The sequence below is a fragment of the Equus caballus genome, chromosome 6 (genome assembly GCF_041296265.1).
Source record: "Equus caballus isolate H_3958 breed thoroughbred chromosome 6, TB-T2T, whole genome shotgun sequence".
Lineage (NCBI taxonomy): Eukaryota > Metazoa > Chordata > Mammalia > Perissodactyla > Equidae > Equus > Equus caballus.
In genome coordinates, this window is record NC_091689.1 from 8,421,054 (window position 1) to 8,432,932 (window position 11,879).

The 11,879-nt window shown below is 47.0% G+C and overlaps 1 protein-coding gene across 7 annotated transcripts in view; it reads left to right on the forward strand.

Moving 5' to 3' along the window:
* The window catches only part of CYP27A1 (cytochrome P450 family 27 subfamily A member 1), a 43,791-nt gene extending 36,505 nt beyond the window's left edge, over positions 1–7,286 (forward strand). For 4 of the 7 annotated variants that reach the window (XM_023642350.2, XM_070269267.1, XM_023642351.2 and 1 more), the window contains 7 exons: positions 4,568–4,767; positions 4,900–5,097; positions 5,258–5,530; positions 5,997–6,201; positions 6,404–6,485; positions 6,565–6,777; positions 6,936–7,286. In XM_023642350.2, the coding sequence (XP_023498118.2) occupies positions 4,568–4,767; positions 4,900–5,097; positions 5,258–5,530; positions 5,997–6,201; positions 6,404–6,485; positions 6,565–6,777; positions 6,936–7,055 (1,291 nt within the window). In that variant the 3' untranslated portion in view covers positions 7,056–7,286. The remainder of the gene's footprint in view (positions 1–4,567; positions 4,768–4,899; positions 5,098–5,257; positions 5,531–5,996; positions 6,202–6,403; positions 6,486–6,564; positions 6,778–6,935) is intronic. The other 3 variants (XM_070269269.1, XM_070269268.1, XM_014740439.3) reach the window with 1 other exon arrangement.
* The last annotated feature ends 4,593 nt before the right edge of the window (positions 7,287–11,879 follow it).

The window sequence follows — 11,879 nt, forward strand, 5'->3', positions numbered from 1 at the left end:
CAACTATTAACAGACCTAAAGGAAGATGTTAATAACAACACAATAACAGTAGGGGACCTCAACACCCCACCCACATCAATGGACAGATCATCCAGACAGAAAATCAACAAGGAAATAGTGGAGCTGAATGAAAAACTAAAACAATTGGACTTAATAGACATACATAGATCACTTCACCCTGAAAGAGCTGAATACACATTCTTCTCAAGTGCACGTGGAACATTCTCTAGGATAGACCATATGTTGGGAAACAAGGCAAGCCTCTACAAATTTAAAAAAATTGAAATAATAACAAGCATCTTCTCAGATCATAGTGCTATAAGGCTAGAAATTAATTACAAGAAAAAAGCTGAGAAAGGCACAAAGATGTGGAGACTAAACAACACACTACTGAACAAGCAATGGATCATTGAAGAAATTAAAGAAGAAATAAAAAAATACCTGGAAACAAATGAAAATGATAGCATGCCATACCAACTCATATGGGATACAGCAAAAGCTGTATTAAGAGGAAAATTCATCGCAATACAGGCACATCTTAACAAACAAGAAAAATCCCAAATAAGCAACCTTAAAGCACACCTAACTGAACTAGAGAAAAAAGAACAAATGAAGCCCAAAGTCAGCAGAAGGAGAGAAATAATAAAAATCAGAGCAGAAACAAATACTATTGAAACGAAAAAGGCAGTAGAAAGGATCAATGAGACAAAGAGCTGGTTTTTTGAGAAGATAAATAAAATTGACAAACCACTAGCCAGACTTACAAAGAAAAAAAGGGAGAAAGCTCAAATAAACAAAATCAGAAATGAGCGAGGAGAAATAACAACAGACTCTGCAGAAATACAACAGATTATAAGAGAATACTACAAAAAACTATATGCCAACAGAATGGATAACCTAGAGGAAATGGATAAATTCTTGGACTCCTACAATCTCCCAAAGCTCACTCAAGAAGAGGCAGACAATTTGAACAGACCAATCACAAGGAAAGAGATTGAAACCGCAATCAAAAACATCCCAAAGAATAAAACCCCAGGACCAGATGGCTTTCCTGGGGAATTCTACCAAACTTTCAGAGAGGATTTAATACCTATCCTTTTCAAGCTATTCCAAAAAATTGGGGACGATGGAACACTTCCTAACACATTCTATGAGGCCAACGTCACGCTGATACCAAAACCTGACAAGGACACCACGAAAAAAGAGAACTACAGGCCAATATCACTGATGAACATAGAGGCAAAAATTCTAAACAAAATTTTGGCAACCAGACTTCAGCAATTCATCAAAAGAATCATACATCATGATCAGGTGGGATTCATACCAGGGACACAGGGATGGTTCAACATCCACAAATCAATCAACGTGATACACCACATCAACAAACTGAGGAATAAAAACCACATGATCATCTCAATAGATGCAGAGAAGGCATTTGACAAGATCCAACAGCCATTTATGATAAAAACTCTGAACAAAATGTGCATAGAAGGAAACTACCTGAACATAATAAAGGCCATATACGACAAACCCATAGCCAACATCATACTCAATGGGCAAAAACAGAACGCCATCCCCCTGAAAACAGGAACGAGACAAGGATGCCCTCTATCACCACTCTTATTTAACATAGTACTGGAGGTCCTGGCCAGAGCAATCAGGCAAGAAAAAGGAATAAAAGGAATCCAAATAGGGAGGGAAGAAGTGAAACTCTCGCTGTTTGCAGACGACGTGATCTTATATATAGAAAACCCCAAAGAATCCATTGGAAAACCGTTAGAAGTAATCAACAACTACAGCAAAGTTGCAGAGTATAAAATCAATTTGCATAAATCAGTAGCATTTCTATACTCCAGTAATGAACCAACAGAAAAAGAACTCAAGAATACAATACCATTCACAATCGCAACAAAAAAGAATAAAATACCTTGGGGTAAATTTAACTAAGGAAGTGAAGGACCTATATAATGAAAATTACAAGGCCTTTCTGAGAGAATTGGATGACAACATAAGGAGATGGAAAGACATTCCATGTACATGGATTGGAAGAATTAAACATAGTTAAAATGTCCGTTCTACCTAAAGCAATCTACAGATTCAACACCATCCCAGTCAGAATCCCAGTGACATTCTTTACAGAATTAGAACAAAGAATCCTAAAATTCATATGGGGCAACAAAAGACCCCGAATTTCTAAAGCAATCCTGAGAAAAAAGAACAAAACGGGAGGCATCACAATCCCTGACTTCAAAACATACTACAAAGCTACAGTAATCAAAACAGCATGGTACTGGTACAAAAACAGGTGCACAGATCAATGGAACAGAATTGAAAGCCCAGAAATAAAACCACACATCTATGGACAGCTTATCTTTGACAAAGGAGCTGAGGGCATACAATGGAGAAAATAAAGTCTTTTCAACAAATGGTGCTGGGAAAACTGGAAAGCCACATGTAAAAGAATGAAAATTGACCATTCTTTTTCACCATTCACTAAAATAAACTCAAAATGGATCAAAGACCTAAAGGTGAGACCTGAAACCATAAGGCTTCTGGAAGAAAACGTAGGCAGTACACTCTTTGACATCAGTACTAAAAGGATCTTTTCGGACACTATGCCTTCTCAGAGAAGGGAAACAATAGAAAGAATAAACAAATGGGACTTCATCAGATTAAAGAGCTTCTTCAAGACAAATGAAAACAGGACTGAAACAAAAAAACAACCCACTAACTGGGAAAAAATATTTGCAAGTCATATATCTGACAAAGGCTTAATATCGATAATATATAAAGAACTCTTGCAACTCAACAACAAAACATCAAACAACCCAATCAAAAAATGGGCTGGAGACATGAACAGACATTTCTCCAAAGAAGATATACTGATGGCCAATAGGCACATGAAAAGATGCTCATCATCGCTGATCCTCAGGGAAATGCAAATCAAAACTACACTAAGATATCACCTTACACCCGTTAGAATGACAAAAATATCTAAAACTAATAGCAACAAATGTTGGAGAGGTTGTGGAGAAAAAGGAACCCTCATACACTGCTGGTGGGAATGCAAACTGGTGCAGCCACTATGGAAAACAGGATGGAGATTCCTCAAAAAATTAAAAATAGAACTACCATACGATCCAGCCATCCCACTACTGGGTATTTATCCAAAGAGCTTGAAGTCAGCAATCCCAAAAGTCCTATGCACCCCAATGTTTGTTGCAGCACTGTTTACAATAGCCAAGACGTGGAAGCAACCTAAGTGTCCAGCAACAGACGAATGGATAAAGAAGATGTGGTACATATATACAACGGAATACTACTCAGCTGCAAAACAGAACAAAATCATTCCATTTGCAATAACATGGATGGACCTTGAGGGAATTATGTTAAGTGAAATAAGCCAGCGAGAGAAGGATAATCTGTGTATGACTCCACTCATATGAGGAATTTAAAATTATGGACTAAGAACAGTTTAGTGGATACCAGGGGAAAGGTGGGGTGGGGGCTGGGCACAAAGGGTGAAGTGGTGCACCTACAACACGACTGACAAACATTAATGTACAACTGAAATTTCACAAGATTGTGACCTATCAATAACTCAATAAAAAAAATGCCAATAATAAAATATTGTTTCCCTACCCCCAAATCCCATCCCATCCCCCTAATAGTCTGGTGTGAATTCTTCCCTACTTTACGTAAAAATATACATATGGATATGTAGGGTTTCCTCTTAAAATTGGACCAAATTGTACTTATTACTCTGCAAATAATTTTTAAAAAATTGACACATACTCAGCTTGCTTAGGAAAGGTCAAAGGTTTGGGGGACAGCTGAGTGTGGTGACAGCCCCTTAACTTGAAGCTTCCTTATGGGAAGCATGTTCCCATTCACACGAGCATCCTTGCCTAACCAGGGTGGGGACCCAATTACTGCTGAATGGCCATGGCAAGAGGACCTGGGGCATCGCCTGCTGGGTCTCCCTGTCTCCTTGGCCCACTGAGCCAAGGAGAGCCTGAAGGGCCAGAGTCTGAGCACCTCAGGAACCCTAATTTGCTTCTCCTTTATTCCTTGTCCTCCACGCAGACGGACTAGGACCACTGCAGCTCCTCCTCAGGTCACATCCAGAAGGTTCTTGAGTTGTATCATCCTCAGATAATCGTAGTCAACATTCAAGCATTCACTACATGCCAGGCTACTGATCTAAGCACTTCAGTTATCTGGACAACCCTACTAAGATAGTCACTCTTATTATTCCCATTTTACAGGAGGGGAAACTGGGGCACAGAGGAGTTAAGTCACCTGCCTGTGGTCACTCAGCCCGTAATCATCAGACCTGTGATTTGACCCTCGGCAGTCTGGTTCTAGACGCCCACCTTGACCACTGCCACTCTCCTGTAGTGAGATTCTGAAGTTTTGTGTCATTTGAAAGTTTGGTGATTCTGTAATTCTAAATCCAGGAGTCTGTGGTTTTCCTAGACTTGGTAGGGGCCTCAGGGTGGGAAGGTACCATGGAATCTACCCCCATCAGATACTTATGTTTGGGTTGCTCCTCCATTCTCCGCAGGGAAGGAGAGTCCTGGTACCGGCTGCGCCAGGCTCTGAACCAGCGGCTACTGAAGCCAACTGAGGCTGCGCTCTACACGGATGCTCTGAACGAGGTGATCGATGACTTCATGGTTCGACTGAGCCAGTTGCGGGCGGAGAGTGCCTCGGGGGACCAGGTGCCTGACATCGCTCACCATTTCTACCACTTTGCCTTGGAAGGTACCCTTGCTGGGAGAGGGGCCGGGGTGGGTGGGCATGGCTCAGGGGTAGGTGGTGCTCCCCCTCCTCAAAACCCCCTGGATTCTGTGTGCCATGGCACCGCCTCCTGTGATGGCCTCTGTGCACCGCCAGCTATTTCCTACATCCTGTTTGAGAAACGTATTGGCTGCTTGGAGCGCTCCATCCCCCAGGACACCAGGACCTTCATCAGATCTATCGATCTCATGTTCAAGAACTCAGTCTATAGCACCATCCTCCCCAAGTGGACCCGTTCTGTGCTCCCTTTCTGGAAGCGATACCTGGATGGCTGGAACACCATCTTCTCTTTTGGTGAGGAGTCCAGGGAAGGAAGTTGGGGGGCGGTCCCAGGGTCCTGCATTAGCAGCCTTTCCTAGGACCTGCTCATGCTCCCCGCTGTTGGAGTTGCTCTCTGTCCTCGGAGATCATGACTTTTGGCCTTATCCTCTCCTGTTCTCCATGGTCCCTGTAGGGAAGAAGCTGATTGATCAGAAACTCGAGGAAATAGAGGCCCAGCTGCAGACAGGGGGCCCAGATGGGGTCCAGATATCTGGCTACCTGCATTTCCTGCTGACCAGCGGACAGCTCAGTCCTCATGAGGCCATGGGCAGCCTGCCTGAGCTGCTCCTGGCTGGAGTAGACACGGTGGGTGAGGGGGGCCGGCGAGGAGACCAGGGACTCCCAGCTCCCATCCTGAACCAATTCCCCATTATCCCCCACCTGAGCCTGATCTTCGTCCCTCCAGGTACCTACTTCTCTTTCCGTAACATGGGTGTAGAGCTAGAAGGAAAATGGGGTCATTCGGCCCGGTGGAGGTGGGCAGGGGATGGTCCTTTCTTAAGAGGGAACCCATCACCTCCTGGAGCCTCCCTGGAATGGCTGAGAAGTTTCACCTCACATCTAATATGACTTTCTCGTGCTGTGTTTAAGTGGAGAGTTGAAGACCTTGCCCACAAGCATCTTCTTTGTAGGACCTCTTCCTAGCCCTATTGTCGTGTTGGGTTTCCCTCTCTGTTAGTCTCCTCTGTTGCTAGAGTGTGGTTCTCCATCATGTTGGTCCTCCCTCCCACTGTGGAGTCACGTTTAGCATGGGGGACCCCATGAACTCCTGTGTTGTATTCTGCCATACTCGTGGCAAATTAATTTTTCTCCCACATTTTGCGCACGTCCACTCCCCCACCCTCCCGCTACCATCCTGACCTTTTTCCTAGAAATCCCTCCTCACTTCGTCTCTCACTCGACCTCCCAGACATCCAACACGCTGACGTGGGCCCTGTACCACCTTTCAAAGCACCCAGAGATCCAGGCGGCCTTGCACAAGGAGGTGATGGGCGTGGTGCCAGCTGGGCAGGTGCCTCAGCACAAGGACTTTGCTCACATGCCCCTGCTCAAAGCTGTACTTAAGGAGACCCTGCGGTAGGCTGCTGTTGCCGGGGGCACAGAGTCTGTGTGGGGGAGTACTCAGATACACGAGTGGGAAGTGGGCACTGGTGGGTTGGGGCTAGGGCCGGGATGAGATGGGAAGAGGGGCCTGGGGGACCAGAGAGGTGGGGTCGAACGGGAGGGCCTTCTGCACCTTCTTGGATCCAGGGCAAATTGCACTTTCTTTCCCCTGTAGCCTCTACCCTGTGGTCCCCGTGAACTCCCGGGTCATCACGGAAAAGGAAATTGAAGTTGGTGGCTTCTTCTTCCCCAAGAATGTGAGTGGGACTGGAGAGCCGGGGTCCCAGGGATGCCCCGCAGCCCTAAACTCATGTGCTGCCCGTTCTTCCCCTGCAGACCCAGTTTGTGCTGTGCCACTATGTGGCGTCCCGGGACCCTAGCATCTTCCCTGAGCCGGAGAGCTTCCGGCCTGAACGCTGGCTGAGGAAGAGCCAGACTGATACCCTCAGGGTCCAACACCCGTTTGGCTCTGTGCCCTTCGGCTATGGGGTCCGAGCTTGCCTGGGCCGCAGGATCGCAGAGCTGGAGATGCAGCTGCTGCTGACAAGGGTGAGTGGGGAAAGGTGGGAGGGTTGTGTGGGCCAGAGAGGGCTGAAGGAGGCCATGAGGAGGAATGAAGGGAGGCACAGGGTGGGAGCGTGCAGAGGAGGGCAGTGGATGGGGATCAACAGACTCTAACCACTCCGTCTCTGCGTTTTACCTCCCAGCTGATCCAGCAGTACGAGGTGGCCCTGGCCCCTGAGACGGGGGAGGTGAAGAGCATGGCCCGCGTCGTCCTGGTTCCCAGTAAGAAGGTGGGCCTGCGTTTCCTGCAGAGACAGTGCTGAGCTGGCCCCCTCCTCTCCCTCCCTGGCACAGAAATTCCTGGCTACTGCTGTGTCTCAGATGAGGAGAGAGAGAAAGGGGCTGCCAGATGCCAAAGGCTGGAGCACAGAACACTGAGCTCCTGCAACTTTTATCATGTTGAGTGTCTCCTTCTTAGATAAAAGGCCATCCCCTTGTCACATTGCTATGCTTGAGGAAAATATAGAATAAAGGGGCTTTTATTGATGACTGGAGACCTTTGTCATTCTTTTTGATGACCCAGCATCTGAACCCCTTTCTGTGTTTGGAGAACACCCTCTCCCCACTCAGGAGTCTTGGTGGGATGCAGAGCTGCCTCACTCCATGGAAGCCGAGAACACTGCATGCCTTCCCAGACCTTGCAAAGAGGCCTTAGCTGCACTTGACGTTGGCGGAGGTCCCGCAGGAGCAAGAGCTGCAGAGCGAATTCCTTGTCACTGAGAGTGGCACCTGCTCTTGAACAGAAAGTGCTTAGCTTTAGGCAGTAGAGTACTGTAAAAATTGTTGGAGGAGTTCTAGGCTAGGCCTGCAGCCGTGACTCCTAGCACACCCCAGGGTGCTGACCAGCCTGGGAAGCACCGCGTTGGCCAAGAGGATGAGAGTTGGAAAGCTTTCACTACAACTATTGGCCCTAGTCCTATTCCCTGTCTCCCAGGTCTGTGCTGGCAAAAAAAAAACAAAAACAAAAAAAGATGTCCTCTCACTCTGCTCCCTGCTCCTGATGGCAGAAAGAGCTGGAGCAGCAGAAGTGTGGCCCCCTTCCAAATGTCTCTCACCTACAGCCACGAAGGGGAACCCAAGTCCCACCTGGAACTCTAGCTGCAAGGGAGTCTGGGGATTGTAGTTTTTAGCTTTCCAGGCTTTTCAGCACAGGAAGCTGACTAGAGGGAAAGGGACGGGCGTTGAGGTCCAGCGTACCGGTGCACGAGCCTGCAAAGTCAGTGAACCCCAGCCTCAGAGTCCCAGCCCCAGCTGTAAATTTCTTTAGAAAACTAAAGTCAAATTTCTGATGTCTGTCGGGATTTGAGTTTGAGCCCATTAAAAAAGTCACGTCATTGCCCTGATTAAAATCTCTCAGTGGCTCCTCTCTGCCCTGAGGCACAGTCCAAAGTCCTTACCGTGGCTTAGAAGACCCCTTGTGGAAGCTTCCAGGTGGGCGAACACATGGCGGGGCTGGGGAGAGTGGGGTGCCTGGAGAGGGCCCCGAAGCTCCGTGCCCTTTCCCCATGCTTTGCCCTACGCATCTCTTCCATCTGGCTCTTCCTGAGTTGGGATCTCAGAGCTATTTTGCGATCGAAGTCTACATATTTGAGCCCTTTCCAAGGGCCTGAATGCGTTCAAAACAAACAAAAACAAACTAGAAACCCCAAAACAGAACAACAACAAAAGACTCTCTGTGTTCTGGCACCCTACCCTCCACACCCCTCATCCTCCCACCAGGACACCCTTCCACAGCTGAGCCCAAAGTCCTTGTATTTCCCCGAGCACATTGCGCTCTTTCCGGCCTCAATACTTTGTACTTAATGTCCTGTCTCCCTGGAACACCATCTTCACCAACTGTTATGTCATCCCAGAGACTTGCTCTTCCTTAGGACTCAGCTCAAATGTCACTGCCTCTGCAAAGCCTTCCCTGACCTCTCTGGGTGTGTGTGAGCACTTCCTCTTGTGCTCTCCTCCATTCCCCCTCCAGAACAAGCACCTCAGCCCGTTCACCCTGCTGTAGGCCCGACTGTGAGACCCCCGCAGGGCACAAATCAAGCTCCTTTCCGTTTGGATCCCAGTGTCTAACTCTGTGTCAGCACCTAGGAGGCGATTAACAAATGTTTGTTGAATGAGAAGAGACTGGAATCGGAGGGAGGGACAGGAAGGAGAGGGGAGGATGTGGAGCTTTCCATGTTGAGAAGAGAAACGTAGAAAGAATTGAGAGGAATTCCTGATGGTGAAGGCACGGCTCTCGACCCCACGCATGCAGGGGCTCACCGATGAGAGCTGCTTATAAAAGCAGAAGCTGGGGGCTGGGCTTGGAGGTGCCAGGAGCTCTGTCACAAAGTCAACCAGAGGGGACTTCTGCCTTTCCCAGTATGCCGCCCCTTCAGACCAGCAGGGGTGAGCTGCCCAAGCCACGTGAGCCCCTCAGGGCTGGCGCTTGGGTAGGGGAGTATGTGTGATGTGGCTTGGGATTGGGGCTTTGTAGTAACTTTCCAGGAGCGTCAGCGTTTGTGTCTGCCGCTCAGTCAGTGAATCGACAGGCTAATCTCACATCAGAATCTATGAAGATCTTGTATATTCATAGGATAGAATATTATTCATCTGTGAAAAAAGAATGAAGTACTGATTCATGCTACATCTTGGATGAACCTTGAAAATGTTATGTCAATAAAGGAAACCAGATACAAAAGACCATGTCTTGGTGGACTCCACTGACGTGAGATGTCCAGAACAGGCAGATCCGTAAAGACGGAATGTAGATTAGTGGTTGCCAGGAGCTGGGGGGAAGGGAGAAAGGGAGAGGTTGTTAATGGAGATGGAATTTCTTTTGGGTGATGAACATGTTCTGGAATTACATAGTGGTGACAGTTGCACAGTTTTGTGAATACACTAAACACCATTGAATTATACGCTTGGAAAGAGTGAGTTTAATGGTATGTGAATTATATCTCAATTGAAGGAAAATCTATGAAGATCAGTTTGATCAGATTATTGTAGAAATAGCTGCCAAGATAAGCCATACTTCCAGAGACACCACAGGAAATTCGGAGGCACTGCCTTGCTGTGCATTTATAGGGCCTAAAATCCAGCCTCCAACCAGAAACCAGAAATGCAGAGCCGAAACGAGCTAAGCAGATAGGTGAAGCAATGGTGTCCTTGTGAGGATTAATTCAAGAGCAGGCTATATTCCTTCACATTTTGATGAGGTGGAGGCAGCGCTTCAGAGGCTCCCTCTGAAAGCTCTTTGCCATCAGGGACAAGAGATAAGATCTGCAGAGCCATTAACACCACTGTGAAACCTGGCTCTCGCTGAGGCCGCTGCTGGCAAGCCACAGACACCACTCTGGGAAGAAGAGGCTCAGAGACTCCCACCCCAACAGAGAAAAACAAAATACAGCGTGGCCAAAGAGATGTCTCTTTATACTTGAAGTTCTTATTTTTTTTTTAATTTGTGAAAGATTTTTATTGAGATATAATATACCTACAGAAAAATGGATATACTGTAAGTGTACATGAAGTTCTTTTGCTTATCTTGGAGTCGAAATTGACCTCTGTCAGTTTTTATTCTATCGCAATGCCTGGAGAAGACTCATTTAATGTAAATGGAAAAATTCCTTTCTTTGACTGTGATTCCTTGAGACACGTGGACTAGCTACAGGATGGATGTGGTGGAATAGCATAGACTCTCTCCCTTGCAACTTTCTCTCTGGAGGGTAGAAGGCCGCGGCTCTGGTTTGAAGGCTGGCACAGAGACCATCAGTGGCCAGTGATAGGGCACACTTCCAGGAACTCTGGGCTGTTCCTATAAGTCACAGTGAACGGATGTCACAGTGCGGCTCCCTGATAACTCACCCTGACCTGATTCTGTAAGGAAAGAAGAACAGGATTTAAAGGAGCCATTAATTCACCACAGCAGATACACCTTTGACTGAAAAGAATGTGCACATCTCATTACTGCTATTCCAGCTAGCTTGAATTTGGCCAAATGTCCTAATTTGGCCTACCATATTTTTTGGTAAAACTTTAAGAAAACAGCTTGTCTTAAACAATGATGCAGCACTACCGGGAATAAAAACAGAGTGTTTGCTGTTTTCTGGCGGTCTACATGCCCATGTTCTATAGAAGTTTTAGCTCCGAGTGTATTTTGGCTTGATAATATTAGTTTATTTCCAGGTCATCACTTATGATTCCAGTTTTAACATGTGTATCAAATAAAAGCTTGGACAGTTGTAATCGTGGAAGGGGTATACGTGACATTGCACTGAATTCTTCTGTATTTGAGGATGTCTGGGAGAAGAGTAGTGAGAAGCTAACGAATCGTGTGTCTTCTGTGTTCTGTGGTTCCTCTTAGCCAGTGCTTCTTGTAGATCTTAGTCATAATAAGTAGTAGATATGGGGGCTGGCCCCGTGGCCGAGTGGTTAAGTTCGCGCGCTCCGCTGCAGGCGGCCCAGTGTTTCGTTGGTTCGAATCCTGGGCGCGGACATGGCACTGCTCATCAGACCGCGCTGAGGCAGCGTCCCACATGCCACAACTAGAAGAACCCACAACGAAGAATACACAACTATGTACTGGGGGGCTTTGGGGAGAAAAAGGAAAAAATAAAATCTTAAAAAAAAAAAATAATAAGTAGTAGATAAACCCAGTGATTTTACTAATTATGAGAATGAGGCATCCTTAGTTCTCAGCACGCTGTCAGGCTCATCACGCACTATTAATCGTAAAGTCTCTAGTTTCTACAGAAAATAAATGCAGTTGCCCAGGTCCCACGCCTAATCAGGACATTAGCATCCCTAGGGATGGGGCCCCGGAATCTGCATTTTCTGAAGACCTCGGGTGGTCCTGTTGCACATCCACAGTTGAGAACTACTGAGAGGGTTGGGAGAGGAGGGACGGGTTGAGCTAAGGAGTCTGTGGGAGTCCAGCCCCAAGGCCACAGAGCCTTGGAGGGGCCTCGGAGGGGCCTCAGAGGTGGGGGAGGAGTTGGGGACAAGGAGGCAATGATGCTGGGAAGCTTGGGTGTGAGCAGAGGGGACAGCAGGGAGGTTTCACACAAGGGTGCGCCTTTCCTCTGAGCTAGCTGCAGTTCCCATGGCAGCTC